Source organism: Leuciscus leuciscus (genome assembly GCF_965113295.1).
Source record: "Leuciscus leuciscus genome assembly, chromosome: 16".
In the NCBI taxonomy this organism is placed as follows: domain Eukaryota; kingdom Metazoa; phylum Chordata; class Actinopteri; order Cypriniformes; family Leuciscidae; genus Leuciscus; species Leuciscus leuciscus.
Window position 1 is genome coordinate 2,447,420 of NC_138740.1, and position 17,966 is coordinate 2,465,385.

Sequence of the window (17,966 nt, forward strand, 5' to 3'; positions counted from 1 at the left end):
AGAGAGGTAATGTTAATATTATGTGTATCACACAATCTACACATTCTGATTTTTTTCACATATTTATGTGGAGTAGCCTATAGAATATAAGTTTATATCCAAGTATAAACGGGTATTCTTATGATGTGTATTCTTATGATTTGTTTATGATGATGATAATAATAATTATATTATTGTAAATAATACATATAAACATTTGAAGGCTACGTGCTGTTTGAAAGTAAACATTGTTTATAAATCACCACATTTATTAAATAAAATTACAAATGTTACAATTTAACATAGTTTTAAATTGTATTAAATTGTACATTTACAACTGTACCTCTTTATACCATTTTATCTTTTTACACTTTTTATTAATTTTATCACATAAATTAAAGTCCCCCTGTGGTGTAAATCCAGCTTTTAATGTTGTTTATATGTCTATGTGGTGTTTTTAATATGCTTTAAGACAAACCATGTGTAAATTCATAAGTCGACACCATTGCTGAGTATTTCCTCCTTAAAACTGCAGTGAACCAAAGACAGTCTCAAACACACGCTTTGAAATCGCTGGTGTTTCTGACGTCACAAACTACCTTGTAACCAATCAGATCAACGTGTGATCGTCAACCAGTGGATCTCTGAGCTGAGTGAGTGAGTGGAGGCGGGGCTCATTTGCATATTCATAGAACCGCGCATACTAAATGAGGCAAGGGTGTCGAGTTACAGTTAAGATATTTTAAGGCATGAAGAATATGTCATTTGCATATGTATTTTCACTGTTTCTACAGTCAAAACTGGTTACGGCCAGTCAAGACTTTTTAAAGTCAGTTACATAAAAAGTTAAGATTGTCATCATTTGAACTGGAAAAGTATGTTAAGAACTTGTTTCAGCTTATCTGTAAAGCTTTGTCTTATTTTAAGTTATCTTGAGGTAACCCCTGGTTGAAAAACACATTTAAAAGACTATTAATATTAAGGGTTTAAAATACGGTTCACATTCAGGAATATTATCGAATTAATACATTATCAGATAACAAAACCTGAGCTGAATAAAAAAGACTGAATTTTAATATTCAATGATTGAATATTAAATTGATTTTGAGAATGTATTAGTAAATGTTGAAATTAATATTAACTAAGATGAATAAATGCTGAAGTATTGTTCATTCTTAGTTCACATTAACTAAGTTTGATAACCAATGAACCTTATTGTAAAGCGTTACCAAGATTTTATTTGAATAAATGGTCTTATCTTGAGCCATTTCATATCTGAATTGAATAAGTTTCATAATTTTACAACAATAACACTGCGATTTTCCATAGTTTTATTAATGTGAAGCGGCTTTGAAACAATGATTACTGTATAAAGCTGATGAAATAAAGCAGAGAAACAGACACAATACAGGAGCAAGATCCATCTTTATTGTTGAACTGGTACCCTTTATACAGACACACACACCATCATCATCTGAAGATATCCCAGCATTCCTGCGCCGGCAGGCCATCTTAGTCCGCCACAAATCACGTAGTTGGCATCGGTTTAACATGTTTCCCCCGTAGGAAAGATCACCCTCTAGATACTGGATGTTGAGATACAAAAGCATCTCATTCCTCCCACACCACATGGAAAAAAGGTGGACAGAAATTGTAAAACTGACTTGTTTCGTTCAGCAAAAAAAAAAAAAAAAGTGCAAACATACATAAAAAAAAGGAAGAAAAAAAAAAGGAGAGTATACAAAGAGGGTTGAGAAGGCGTGAGTGTATTGAGGACAGGAGCGAGATCTCGTGGTCGTGTGTCGGACTGAAGCCGGGTCGGATTGGATATGGCACACACACACACACACACATACACCTTTTGGTCCACAGACATTTCTTTCTGGATCAGTTTTCTCTTTAATCTTTTTTCATATATATACTGTTGCCCACCGTTCCTCTCCTCTTATTTTAAACTGAATGAAGGTTATTATATCATGCCAATACTGTGCGATTCACAGGAAGTAGTCGGGGGTCCGGCGAGTGACGTGTGGCTCTCCTCTGCGCGGCGCCGGGTCAAACTGCAGGCTGGAAACACACAACACAACGTCAGATCACACACACACACACGTTCATCATTATCCTCTACTTAACCAGGAGAATCACACTGAGATATCACTCTCTCTTCTTCCAGAGAGATCTGGTTAACACGGCACATAAAATGACAACACCACAATTCACACATTCAAAAATGAAATGAATCAAATAAAATCCTGAGAAACAATAGTAACACTTTACAGTAAGGTTCATTAGTTAACATGAACTGCACTTACACAGCATTTATTAATCTTTGTTAATTTCAACATTTACCAATACATTATTAAAGTCTTGTGAACATTAGTTAATGCACTGTGATCTAAGGCTGGGCAAACAAAAAAACTATTTTTCAATTAATCTATTTTTTTCCCATATTTATTTATCCCCCAAAAGCCAGTATTAGCTTTCCTCCACTGTTCCGAGGCTTGCAGTCTCCATGTGACAGATAATACCATGAGATTTTGTGTGTTTTATCTTAAACATTAAATAACCAGATCCTGTTTGATCGAGGCGTGCGACGGCTCAGACTTGTCCAATTTTCAGCATCAAGTTTTCATCTTGCATCAAAATCCTGTCTATTCATTACGTGCATCTGAAATATAGTGTTGGGTTCTGTTTTAATGTACTCAAGTATACCTAAAATAAAAAGAGTTTAAGAGTTCTTGATTTCTTTTTATTAATTAACCACTTGTGAACTTATGTTCACTGTTCTTTATTATAAATCTAGGATTTGTGTAAAATCTATATTCATTGAGTCGAATCAAAAAACGCAATCAAAAATCTAATTTAGAATCGGACCATCTGAATCGACACCCAGCTCTACTGTAAACTAACATGAACATACAAAGAACAGCTGGATTTTTATTAAATAACATTAACAAAGCTTAATAAATACAGAAACAAATGCATAGCTCATGAGTTGTTCATGTTAGTGAATACATTAGCTAATAAACCTTATTGTAAGTGTTACCGAGACAATTGCAAGTGTCCTTTAAAACAGTGCGAGAGACATTTAAAAGTGCTGGAAGTGCATCTAGATTAAGATTAGAGAACTAACTCTTCCTACAACTGAACCATTCAAAGTTGGAATTGCCATATCAGTTCCCTTAGAGCGACCACGGGTAAAAGTCATGTGTTTTTAGTTTAAAAAGGGCTTGTTTTAAAGAAGATGCTGTTGTATGAATAGTTGCATCATCTGCACACACGTGTGTTTCGGCTGAATCTGTTCCAATCATTGATAACCACAGAGAATAGAAGAGGGTCTAAAGCAGATCCTTCATGAACACTCACAACGAGTACTTGAGGGTGTCGTCGAGCTCCATGATGGCCGCCTGATTCCCACACCGGTAACAGTAGTTCGGCGCGCTGAAGATCGTTACCACATTGCGATCATGGCACCAGTTGTAACCCTAGGGGACAAAGAGAGACAAATTAACTGACTGACACATTACAGATTTGTGCAAAACTTGTGATAAATGTCGATTAAAAACTATTGTGAAATGACAGCGTTTCCAGTAAATGATGTTATGCGACTAAAACATCATTTTTTCCTCTTGCGATAAATCATTCCAACAATCATAGCAACAGATGTTTGTAGGTTTACATGTATCTCTAGACATTATATTTAATGGAAGGAGACATGGGCGTTTCATCCAAGCATTAATGGCAAGGAAAGGCCGTTATACTGAGAGCGGCTCATATGAGGAGTTTCTGGGTGTTTCTCCCTCAAATCTGCTTCAAGATCTTGATTGTGGGATTTCTTAGTGGTTTAGAATCCAGTATTCCTGTAATTCTTTCGTCTTTTATGAGTTTAATGAAGAACTCTGTCTCGTCTTCTGTCCAAACACACATCATCATCTACGTCAGGTGACTGTAAATGTGCAAAAACTGTTTCCATTGCAGTTGAGAAATATTCCTTTTTCAAATTGCCTGAAAAAAACCCTCATGCGAGCGAAATAACGATAACTATAAACAAACATAATCATAACGATATCTGTATGAACCAATGAGGTTCTACAGATATCTAAGTTTTCTGGTGAATACACCATCAATGAAGAGACAGAAATCTCTCAGATTTCATTAAAATATCTTCACTTGTGTTCCGAAGATGAACAAAAGTTTGTAACGACAAAAGATAAAGATAATATAGATTCTCTGCCCAAAAAATGACTCATTACTGTCTCACTCCTCCATAGGCTTCTAGGTAATCGAGATCTGCCATCCCAGAAAAGTTAGTAAAGACATTGTTAAAATAGTCCAAGTGACTACAGCGGCTCAACCTTAAGTTCATCAAGCGACGAGAATACTTTTTGTGCGCAAAAAAACACAAAAATAACGACTTTATTCAACTCTTCATTTTCTTCTGTGTTTCTCTGGGTGAGCTCACGTAGAGTAACAGCGCAGCGCTTCTGGGTTGAACGCAGGCTCTCTATTGGCCAGAATCACACACATGACCAGCGTCGGCCAATAGTGAGCCTACGTTATCATTGCTCTCAGATTTCATCAAAAATATCTTAATTTGTGTTCCGAAGATGAACGAAAGTCTTACGGGGGTTGGAACAACATGAGGGCGAGTAATTACTGACAGAATTTTCATTTTTGTGTGAACTAACCCTTTAATGCATGCAAGTTCCAGGTAAGGATCTGATTGTGTGTGTATATGGTGTCATGAGGAGAGGAACGCACCTCCATCACCAGCTGGTGAGCTCTGGAGACCAGCGTAAGGCCGTTTGCATGGTTGAACGTCTCGGATATGTCCTGCCCAAAGGTGTATCCCGCACCTCGAGGAGAAATCCCCCAGCCTCCACGGTCATCCGGATCAGACCACAGAAGATCACACATGGGTCCCTGAGGAACAGAGAGACGTCAGTGCTCGTTTCAGGACCTTCAGTGACTTCAAGCACTACTTTTCTGGTTAACGACTTCAATCAGAGATCTCACTTATCAAACTATATCTTTATTATCGGTCAAATTCTAAAAAAGGTAAACAAAAATAAACTAATAAAACAAAAGGGTACAAATAATAAAGTGCAGCACAAGCAATGACTGTGGAAACATAACCATTGAAAGGATACTAATGACAAAGACATCGCTTTACTTATTAAAACTGATTTTTTTCCTCATGAATATATGACTGACCTGAAGAATGAAAGCTGTATCATATCAATAAAATTGAACAATTTCGCATATATTGTGTTTCAATAATTCAAGCACTTTTCATAAATACGGCCGTTTTCAAGGGTTTTCCTAGCCTGGGTTCCCCCATGCTGCCTTGAGCGCAGCGCGATTTTATTCACGCTGCTAGTCAGCATGGATTCCATGGAGCAGATTTTCGCCTCAGCTAGGGAACCAATCACAGAACGGGGAGGGAGCAGCAAGACGATCACGACATCTATGCGACACACCGAAGCAGTTTGTTTATATCTATGGATCCAACATGACAGACGTAAAAATATATGCATATTTTTAGGAACACATCTACAAAAATATGCCCGTATTTCAAGTTGATAAAATTATTTAAAATCCACATCAGTTTATTTGTGCCGACGTGCCACGCCCTCCCAGGATCTATAACGTTACCTAGGCTACTTTCACTTTAAACAATTCCTCATAACCGCGCGCGCGATCTGCTTGCAGTCGTCGAGATGGATGCTGAGGAGTTGAAGAAAAGAATAGCTAGTGGAGATTGTAAAGTTGTCGACAATACGTCATCAAAAATCAAGTCCAGTGTGTGGGAGAAATTTGGAGTTATCTGAAGAAAACAATATTGTGAAAGGCTTTGCTGCATGTTCGTGTTGGATAACCGCACATGTGGGACTTCATCCCTACTCAGTTTTGTGGTAACGTTAGCATGTTCTTCTGACAGCTTCGGCTGAAGTTGTCCTTGTGTTAATGGTCGTGTAATAACTTCTGTATGACCTGGCAATAAACATGTTTGTAAGTGTGTCTATAATGTGATAGTATAAACTGATTTTATTTCGGGTGCGGGTCGGGTGCAGATTTGAATTAGTGCTGCTGTCGGAAAACGGGTCGGGTGCGGATTTACAAAATCGGACCCGTGCAGGATCTGGTGTACACATAAATCTCTGACCCATCGTCGTCTTCTTCGTTGAATATATGTCGCTCTACATACGTCATCTGGTATAATTGAAGCGATTGGCTAAGAGCTACGTACAGGCGCATTTGATAGACATTTGTAGCTCCCAATAAACGGCTCTGGGCATTCGTAAACCACGCCTCAAATACGAGAAAATGAACGTGGTTCCCAGACCACGTATCAAAGAGAAAGGTCTGACGTTAGCCAGGCTAGGGTTTTCCAGTACTTCAATTTCAAAACGTCAAATTAAATCCCTTCAAGCACTTTGAACGAACCCTGTTGTTTTAGCTTGACTTGATTTAAGCGATTTTGCTATTTGACTCAAAACAGCACAATAGGGTTTCAACTACTGCCACAGTTAGGAGCTAAAACAGTCATTTTCCTAAGGCTAAGAAATGACATGATGGGATAAGCGATGATCAATACCTCGTGAGGAACTTCCTGTAAACGATCCAGCGCTCTGATGTGATCAAGAGTGTCTATGGACGGTGACAATCCTCCATGGAGACAGAATATCTACAGAGAAAACAATACGATTTGAACATCACAGCAACACATTGATGGGTTTAAAGCTGAAGAGTTTCATGATCTTCTCAGTCATCGACCTCCGAATGTCTTACTCACAGATGATTGCATATTAAAGATGCTTTATGGATATTTGAATATGTAAAAACACAAGAGTTGTCCTACCTGACCATCTACCAAGGCAGTGAGGGGAAGGTAATCGAAGAGGTCTGTGAAGTATTTCCAAACATTTGCATTGCCGTATTTCCGTAAGCACTCGTCATAAAAGCCGTACACTTGTGTGATCTGTCTGCTTTCGTGGTTCCCTCGAAGTATTGTGATGCGTTCGCGGTACCTTACCTGGAATATGAAGACATGACCAGTGATTAAACATTAACCATCATATTTTCACTTTTAAATCACCAGCTGTGATCAATCCTTCCCAGAGATCCAAACATGGATCTCGACTATATGACAATACGTGTTTTTTTGCTGTTGTTTTAATAGAAAAACATTAAAGTAATTTGGATTTATTAGATTTTAATTTTTTAGAGGAGTTCTGTTTTACCAGTAGGCCTATATGATAAAGAGCCTATAATAAATCATAAGGCAAAATAAAACATGTGTATGGGTTGACATTCTCTTGATTTGTGCTTAATACATTAATTCTGCTGAATATACATTTCTGATATGACAATCATTACGATTATAGTTGAGAAAAATAACCGGGATTATTAATTTAAGCATTATGCAGCATGACGAAAACTAGACTGAAACACGCAGACATTCAGTCGACTAAAAAAAACCAGGACATGGTTGACGAAATATGATAACTAAGAGTACATTGGACTCAGGACTGAGACTAAATAAATAAAAATAGCTGACAACCTGAACACTAACAGAAAGGCAGACTGCATCTGCTAGACTACAAGAGAGCAGAGGGCTCTAAAGTTAAAGGCATGTGGAACTACTGTCATTTAGAGTGTGTGCTGCACAATATAGAGAATAATAATGAGCTGAAGCTTGACTTTACTAAATGAAATCCAGTGTTTCCCCTAGAAATGTTTCCGGCAGCGGCGCCGTTACGTGCCGGAGGTTGTTACCAAGCCGCGCATGGAGGGATCCGCATGGTTTAATAACCCCTTAAACCATGACTTTGGGCAAGTTTTGTGGATAAAAATGGACATTGAGACATACAAATATGACACACCTAGGGGTGTAATGATACAACGAAATGGATCGATGCATCGATATAACGTCTAACGATACGATGCATCGATTCCACACGTGAAATATCGATATACACCTTTATTTTGACACTCTCCACATTCTCACGTAACATCCTTCCGCCAAAGCACACATTTTTGTTTACTCACCAACCATACTGTCTGCCGGTGTGTGTTTATAACGTTAATCTCCTCATCTGAAATAGACGCCTGACAAGACTGACTGAACCCTGAACAAGTTTTCACACAAAAGCCGGTATTGTCCGCTGTCAAGGCATCGCGAGTTCATGTTTTACAGCAGAAACAGACGAGCAGTTGTTAACCCTTGTTGGTGAACACAACACGATAAGTCCGTTTTAGCCACTCAGCGACTTATTCAGGTCAGATGTCACTTTGAAAAGACGCGCTGGCTAAGAGGAGTTTCGTCAAAGCTGACTAAAAGTGATCGAGGATGGATAATTTCAATGAACTCGTGATATCTTCTTCGGGGCGTAAAAGGAAAATAAAAGCTGAAACATGTTCACGGACACTTACTAAAGCAGCTCGTGTAGTGGTGAGGGAAAAGCTCTCTGTACTGCGTGTACGTTAATCACAACAACAAAGTTTGACAGGCGTCTATGTCAGCTGAGGAGATTAACGTTACGAAGATTAACCGAGTGTTGTATTATTTATCATAGCAATTACTTAGTTTTGTTTGACTCAAAGATGAAATGTGAATGTCTCGGCTCTGCAAAAAAAAAAAAAAAAAAACCTTTCAACCTTTCAATTAACTTTAATTTTGAAATGTACCTGTATTTAAGTTATTATTATTAATCAAAACAACTCAGCTGCAGTTTGACTGATATTACTTGGAATGTACAATAATAATAAAAAACATGATTTATGAAAATGAACTTGCAAATTACCTCTTCTGTTGTAAATGTCCCAATTGGGAGAGGGTGTGCAATTTTCAAAGAGTTTAATTAAACGTTCATGTTATATATTTTGGTGGCATTTGTGAGTTAATAAAAACGTAACTGGTTGTGTGAACATAATATCTTAATATAGATTAATCGATCGATAAAGCCCTGAATCGAATCGTATCGCAGAATTTTTTGAGGTATCGGCAAATATCGTATCGCTGGCTGAGAGAATCGATATCGTATCGTGATGAACTGTCCGATATACAGCCCTAGACATACCATCGACAGACTCAAGGCATGATTACTGCAGCACGCACCTTGAACTGGTCACAAACAGAATCCTTCATTTTCTAATGTTAGACAGGATTATTCATGTTTTTCTTTTGTGTTAATTTTCAGCTATACGGTAGACATTGATGGGGGGGGGGGGGGGGGGGGGGGGGGGGGAATTAAACGGCACAACACCCAGAAAAAGATTATTTACAATTTATTGAAAATGTTATCTTAATGTCAAAGGCCACACCCAATCTGTGAGCGCTTCATTTTTCATGTTTCCCCCGGATCGCACAGCCCTAATAACGGGTTTATATCTCGCAATTCAGAATTCTGAGATGGAAACTTTTTCAATATTTGTATTCCTTTATTCAGTGGCGTCCACAGACTACTACTTCACAACTATCATCTTCTAACACCACTCTTCTCATGCACAGTATAGAAATGAGTAAATGCACGGTGTTCATGGCCGATTCAGACACAGAGTGATGATTTCTTCTTTGTTATAGAGCAAATAAACAAATATATTTGCCTAATCAGTCAAACTGGCCTTAAACAAAAAAATATCTGTAGTCTTTTGAAATTAGAGGCATTTTAATGACGATCCAAACAAAGATGCTGCACACATGTAACATGAGCAGTTGTTTTACATTAAATAAGATGGTATAGTTAAAAACAGACTTGAATTATGCTACAATAAAGAACTAAAACAGAACTGGATGAAAAGCTAATCCAGTGTGTGGTGCTTAAACAGGCATTATATGGAGCTGAGGGTCAATATACCCCCTCATCCGGCACCAACACAAATGTTTCCATGGTTGTGATGTAACATTTAATCGTTAACCTATTATTCCTTCTGTGAACAAAGCTCTGTGCTCGACCCGAGTGGTAATGTGCTCATAGATCAACAGTGTGCTTTCCCTAACTCCATCATCAACAAATCTGGCTCTTCCCAGTGCCTGTTGATGACAGACTTACTCATTTCCATATTTATCACGGCATCTGTCAATAGTGACAACATAACTGTTTTTTCCCTAGTTTTTATACGAAATATTGATCAACATTATTATAATATAATTAAATAAATTACTGTCACTGCAACATTTATTAAAACGTGATGCAAAGATGTAATGATCCTCAGAGCAACATAAGAGGTTGATAACTTTGATTAAAGACTTTTTAGTTTCTGAACCTGAAAATCTTAAAACACTTCATTTCAATCGTGTCTTTGTTCAGCTGTGTCTATTTGTTGCGATTGCTTATTTCTTTATTTGTTTTACTTTAATAACTGAGTGTTTACTTGTCATTAATAATGCTTGAAATGTATATTAGTTAGGCTAGTTGTTTTCCTTGTGTAAGTGTTCTTTAGCCCGTTGATTTTGCTCATGATATTCAGATACAATTAAATGTTTTGCAATAAGACTAAATGTGAATGATATCCTCCACTTTTTGTTTTTACCTCATTGGAATCGAAATTAGAAATCTATAAGATTCTGAATCGATAAACAGAATCGGAATCGTTAAAATTTAAACGATACCCAACCCTAAAAATAATTATATAACTTAATAAATGACTGTCTCTGTACCATTTTTTTATTAAAACGTAAATCAAAGATGTTGAAACAAATTCCTCAAAGCAACATAAGATGTTGATAACTTGATTTTTTTAAAAAGTCTTTACACACAAATCTGCAAGCGGTCGACCAATCACAACAAACTGGGCCACCTGACCAATCAGAGCAGAGCAGGCTCAAGGAAAGGCGGGGTTTAGAGATTCAGATTGTTTTATTTAGTGCCATGTCAGCATTCAAGGCTATTTCCATAGCAAAAAATGTATTACAAAAATACAAATATCATATAGCCTAAATACAACAACAACCAAACAAACAAAAACAGCACGTCATATTCTACAAGATTTATTAAATTAATATGATAAAAAGAAAATACAAAACCTTTTCAGGCATTATCTTACTCAAGTCCTTAAGTGAGGTAACTTTATAAAAGAGCATTCTACTTGTATTAAGTCATTATGTTTGGGGGTTTAGAGCGCGCGAATCCTTGAATGAACCGTTTCAGACACTGAGAGAGAAAAGACACTACACCGTCATCAAAAACGAGCCCTTACCTTGAGAGCGACAAGCAGCGTGACTGTTTCCACAGAGTAATAGCCTCGGTCCACATAATCTCCCATGAACAGGTAGTTCGTGTCCGGTGACTTTCCTCCGATTCTGAAGAGCTCCATGAGGTCATGAAACTGGCCGTGGACGTCTCCACACACCGTGACGGGACATCTCACCTCCTGCACGTTAGACTCCTTGGTCAGGATTTCTTTAGCCTGCAGAGGAGAAAATAATAATAATAATAATGTCATTCTGATTTCTGACCTGCCAATGTCTTAAATGTAAATATACCATGTTCTCTCTGAATACTGGAGTGTGTTTAAAACCGTTCAATGCGCAGGTAGTTCCAGTCAGTTTAATCACTTCTGTATTAATGCACTGCTTTCACTGAAGACTAGATCTAACGAGTCTCAGCAGTGTGAGAGAGAGTGTGTGTGTGTGTGTGTGTGTGTGTGTGTGTGTGTGTGTGTGTGTGTGTGTGTGTGTGTGTGTGTGTGTGTGTGTGTGTGTGTGTGTGTGTGTGTGTGTGAGAGAGAGTGTGTGTGTGTGTGTGTGTCCACACACATGCACAGGTCCAAGGCCTGTATGTTTGCAAGCACACATGAACATGATGAACACTCCTGAACACTAAATGTTTCTCTTATTTTCAATCTCCCCCATTCATTTTAAAATGGACGTTTATTTTGACCAACATAAGCTCAGATTAATGAGGCTACGATAAATCAATTTCAAAGATAAAGGAGAAAACCTGTCCTAATTGAAAGAAAACCATTTTAATTTCAATATTTGGTTATAATATAGCATAACGAGTTTGCAGTCCGGCTAAGCTACACTTCCAACATGCTTGAATAAACCCAACGTGAAAACAAGCGTTTATGAGCCACAGTTTTTTAAATGTTAATTTAATTATAAATAGTTTATAATCATTTACTCACACTTTCAAAGTGATCTTATGAATCAGTGACAACTCCTAAACAACTGGTTTGTAAATAATGCAATACTTCATTTAGACATGATAAATTGATCATTAATAAAGTATGAAAATACAATTATTAAACACATTATAGATATGCTTATAAATCAAGAATAAAGCATTTATAGCTGTATTTATAAACAGCTTATTAATGTCTATTAATGCTTTATAAATGATGAATTAACTGTTTACTAATGCTTAACTAATGATTAATAGCGTGCAGTTTATATAAAGTGTTAACAATAACATTAATAATTTGTTAATAAACAAGTGTTTGTGAGTCAGTGTCGGCTGCAGAGATCAAGCTTCGGTCATCTCTGTACTGTAGGGAGAAATGCACTGTACTAGTTTAGCTCCTACACTTGGATATGCACCTAATAATAGGCACATTTATCTAGGCTAATGTTAGAGCGAGCAGTCATGTACAGAAGTTACCGTAAGGCTGCATGTTTGAGGTCTATGAACGATTTTTATGAGCCGCTATACGCAAGCTGTCCTCCATATTGGAACAGTCACAGCCGGTCCATGAACACAAGAGAGCAGGTGAACTGTGTGTCTGCAACCGTAGATATGAGCATATTTCAATATGTTTTCACAGGATATAGTTTATCATTAATGTTAGATAAATCTGCATATGGTTCCCATAGTTTAACAACCTGTAATACCGAGCGATAAAAACAAACCAACACGTTCTCACTGGTGAAAGGTGATCCATTATTTGGGAATTTAAATCTCTGCAGTTTTTACAAACGAAGGCCTGCAACATGTTGAGGCATCTTGGAAACCTCATAGATTTTTACTGTGAGTGACGACAGCATCTGACTGTTCCAAGATGGCGGACGCAGTCGACTGGCATCTACATCTATACACATCTATGGCATGAACTCTCAGACGTCACGGCACACAAAATTAGAAACACTTCAGATCTGATAGGTTGAATTCTAGGGTCCATCTGGAAACAAAGATGCCGTGATGCCAAACCCCCTCATGGAAGAAGAAAGCCATAATACTTACAACCGTGACAGGATCAACTAAACGCTGGATTTTCAAAAGTAAGTGACGGATGTAAAGTTTGCAACATAAGGCATCTTCACACAGCCGAGTAAAGGCTGCTCTAAAGCGGCTCTGTGTCTGGCTCAGAATTCTGTGTAAAGACGCAATAAAAGCAGACTTAAAAGATGCCGGGTCTGACCCACCTCAGCCCCTAGTGTCAAACGCCACTCTGATACGGTTTTGGTTCAGTGTGAATGAACACGAACTTGTGCCGGCTTAAACTATGTCATTGTTATGACAACCAAAAGCACGCCTGTCAATCAAGAAGCGGGAGACAAAACGTATAGGCCTAGCTCCTTATTGTTTTAGGAAAATAAAAAAATGTCTACCAGCAAAGCAGTGAAGTAAAAACCGCCCTGTACTCACATCGTGAAGCAAACCATAAACATATCAGCAGAGAGTCGCCGACTCGCCGTTTGTAATCTTCCTTTCTCTCAGGTACGATACATGCTTAACCCAATCGGCGTCACTGTGATCGCATTGTTATATTATATTCCATAATCATTACCTTGAGGACGATATTTCCCGACGGTCTGGTGACATCTGCTGTCCTGCCAGAAATGCTAAAAAATTCTCTTTTCTTGTGCCTTTATTTTATTAAGAAATAGAAGAAAAAACTATTAACTAAATTAATTTAAAATTGCGTATTTTTATTTTGAGGTTTATTTCATTATTTTTCAATTAATTTTATAACACGTTGTTAAAACGGAGGTCATGTTCAGAGCATTGTGTCCCGCGATTTTAATTCCTGTGTAAATGCATTTATGCCGCTTCAGAAAAGCAATAAACATTCAGTGTAAACTTGAAATTCATTTGTGTGATTTTATGCCGCTTCAGATTTGGTTTCTGTGGTGCTTTTTCAGTGTAAAGATGCCTATAGACTCTTTAAAATACATCCAGGAGTTTCACACACTGGTCTGTTATTGTAGGGACAACCATGATACATTTTCACAATGACGTGGAACAAAACAAACTGTGATTGATTTCTTTACATGTTACTCAGCCTCTGGCCAATGACGATAAGTCCTGTGCAGGGCTCTAGAGTGCGACCAATTTGGTCGCACATGCGACCAAATTTTGTAAGGGTGCGACAAAAATTTTTCCTAGGTCGCACCGGTGCACCTAACGTCCTCGCATCCGCTGCCTCTCCACGAACTTTGTTTGTTTGTTTGTTCTCCTTTGACGGAACTCACACTCTTCTCTCACGCTTAATGAGTGATGACGGAGGACAGAATTAAACATTCAAACGTAGCCTGGTTACACTTAAGGTCTGTGATATTAGTCTGATTTTATTTTAGATTTCGGCTTCCAAAGATTATAAAAAATAATATATTGAGGTAAAACCATTAAAAACTATAGCCGCATTCTATCTAGTGCAACTTCTTCTCTTCGCAGCATTACACTGTCATTTCTCCCTAAAACTCAAACCTAACGACAGAATCAGCACGATCGGTGATTGTTGTAAAATGCAGTCTAGCTACTGTTGCTAACTTGCGAGACGCGTTAAATAATTAAAAGAGCTATTAAAAGCACAAAATCTGCGCAAGAGATGTTGTTCGCAAGGCGGCACGCGCTCCGAAACCGAAACCAAGACAAGCAAATTATAGCCTACTTTGGGTTTAATGTGCGTGTCTAAACGATCAAATGTACACAAAAGTATGTCAAAATGACCGGCTTGGAGATTCACTAAAAACAGTTTATGTCTTAAATGGACGTAGTTATGGAAATAGTTGGGAGAATATGGTGCATCAGATCAATAGCAGATCTGCACTCGGTCTTAAAGGGGCCGCAGTCTAGTAAACATGCGGACGATTGCGCCATTACTGCGAATCAAACAACAAGAGAAAAATCACTACAAAGCTCTTGAAAGAATAACTTCAGCTTTATTAAGCATTAATCTATTTATGAAAAATTATGCAGTGTTATTTTACATTTGATTACTTTATTAGATTTCTTTTTAGACTAATATATATGTGTATATATATATATATATATATATATGAAGAGTTCAGATGCAAAAGCCTCTAAATGCCATTTGAAATTTTCTTATAGAATGATCATTTTTATCAAGCTCGTATATTTAAATTCAATAATTTCACTCTAATGGCAATGAAGATTACCTATTAATTGTCATTTAAGTGAAATTACTTAACTTAAATATACAAGCTTGATAAAAATTATCATTCTATAAGAAAATTTCAGATGGCATTTAGAGGCTTTTGCATCTGAACTCTTCATATATATATATATATATATATATATGTGTGTATATATATATATATATATATATATATATATATATAAAAACAAAAAGAACCGATAAGAATACAGTTAAAGTACCGGATCGATAAGCAGTATCGGTAAGAGTAGGAATACCGTTAAAACCCTTTACTCCCCGGTCAATGCTCCGACAACAGCCCAGACATGAAGCTACTTCAGCCACCATTCTCCCCAGTCCCTGGTAAGATGCCAAGCCCTGGTCCTTCGTCGGAGATGGCATCCGACTCAGAGACGGAGGTAGAGCCTATACCGCGCCTGAGCAAATAGTTAGTTTGGCAGCTCAGTGAAGCACTTTAAAAAAAAATTTTTTTATTTTTTTTTTATTTACCTACACCTTATTCTTGTTTAAAATCATTTACATAATATGAATGTATATAGAGCGTGATAAAAAGGTGACCTTGAAATTGTGGCGTTAAAGGTGACGCGAGCCGAGAAAAATTTTCAGTGCACCCAAATTTTGTGCTGGTGCACCTAAATAAAAAAGTTAGGCGCACCAGTGCAACCAAGGCAAAAAGTTAGTCTGGAGCCCTGCTGTGGACTCACTACTGTGCTGGGTTAAACCCGACTCTGAAGTAGGTCCTAATGTAGTTTCCCAAAATGCGTTTCTAGAACTAAAACCATTCCCAGTTCCTGCAGTGCAAACACACCAAACAGTGGGTAATTCCAGCAGAAGTTGTAGGAACTATGAAAAGGTTCCTATTGTAAGCTAATAATTAGCAGCTATTTTAGTAGATTCAAATTCAATTAGATTGGCTAACTCAAATATGTCAATAACTTTTAACTCGTTGGGTCGACTCAATTTATTTGCTATGGTACAAGCAACTGTAGTCATTTAGATTTACATTTTAACTCTTATTTCCTCAATTCACTGATTTCACACCTTTAAAATGTACACATTATTTAAGTGCTATAACATTTCTCCAACAAAAAGTACATCGAAGTTTAATTTCCTAGTGTTCATAAACTGAGCACAACAAATCTGTTGCAGCAACAAAAACATCCTGGGATGTTTCAACATGTTTGAGTAGCAAATGGACAAACCCAACGACTGGGTTAAATTTTTTAACCCAACGTATGGGTTTGTCCATATCGCCATGTCCCAAACATGGATTGAAACAACCCAGCATTTATAGAGTGCAATAAAAACTGTCCCACACTCGTGATTCAACCATGAGACGCGATCAGAGAATGCTGAGCTAGAGCAGGTTAGCATTAGCATGTGTGCTCTGCTGTCATCAGATGATGGCCTCTCACACGGCCGCCATTTTGAGACACTGTGAGTGAGGATGAGGAAGAAGCTGCATTCAAACGATTCGCTTTTTCAACAAAAAAACATTTATATTCAGAAACTCTCTCTAAACACGTTGTTTTGATCCGAACAGAAGTTATTCTGATTTAACTAGTCACGGTTTACAGCATATTGATTCATTCATACTGTAGCTTTCAGCCTACCGTAAATAAATTAACGGCACATACCGATTCAACATTCACACGTGATTTCATTAAAGATTAACGGAAGACATCGCCTTGTGTTACTAAATCAAAAACAATCGTAGTTTCTTATGAGTGTTGCGGCGGTTTAAAAATCCGCCATCTTGCATCTTAGCAGCTAACGCGGCTAAAGCGGGGGAAATGAAATAAACACCGAAACTCGATGTTGGTGGTGTATTACTCATACATACCTTCTCACAGAGGCTCTTGACTTGGCTTTCGGAGAGCTGTTTGCATTCGTTGAGCTGTTCGATCCATTGATCCAGCTCTTTCGTGAACGCCTTTTCATCCATGTCTGCTTTTTCTTTAACTCGATTTTCACACGGATTTCTGATCTAACTTCTCCCAGCTTTCCACGAATATCCACCCGAAATCGATTGATTACTTTAACACGTACATGTGGCCAGGGATCTTGAAGTAATTAGGTACGGGAATCCAGTGAGGAAACGAGAAGCCGTCGGCCTTCAGAGTCCCACCCTGACCACGGTTGTTTTCACTTCAGCCTTTCCTTCACATCAGACTCCGACGACCGGCGCGGCGCTGATTGGCCAACCGCAGCTGTCCCATTCTTAATACTGCGCTCTGATTGGCCACCCGCAGCCGTTCTACCTTTCTGATTGGTCGCTGGATACGTCGTTGGGCGTTTTCCTTTACTGCAATAGGATCTCATTAACACGTCAACGGTTCCATTATTTTTTGTGTATATTTTTTATATAATAATTTATTTTATTTAGAATTGTTGATAAATATTACATTCATAAGTTCTTAATGAGGAAACTTTATTTTGTAGAAGTTTTAAAGTGACTATGAAAAAAAAAAGTATTATTGAATGTTGCCGTGTTTCTTATAAACGATTATAAAAAAATATATACATTAGAGAGAATTATTACTGATATACCCAACAATGTAAAAGAAAAGGAAAAAATCATGTATAGAAACGGTTGTATGATGTGGGTTTACACGGGCCTGAGGACAAAACGGTGTTTTTTGTTT

At 37.7% G+C, this 17,966-nt stretch overlaps 1 protein-coding gene across 1 annotated transcript; it reads right to left on the minus strand.

The window, feature by feature from the left end:
- Positions 1-1,387: 1,387 nt before the first annotated feature.
- Positions 1,388-17,484, minus strand: ppp2cab (protein phosphatase 2 catalytic subunit alpha b). Its single transcript, XM_082141182.1, has 7 exons — positions 17,165-17,484; positions 11,182-11,391; positions 6,842-7,015; positions 6,578-6,667; positions 4,741-4,902; positions 3,346-3,464; positions 1,388-2,046 (listed from the first exon to the last, which is right to left on the minus strand). Exons 1-7 carry the CDS (start codon positions 17,264-17,266, stop codon positions 1,974-1,976), a joined length of 930 nt encoding a protein of 309 aa, XP_081997308.1. The 5' UTR covers positions 17,267-17,484; the 3' UTR covers positions 1,388-1,973.
- Positions 17,485-17,966: the final 482 nt, after the last annotated feature.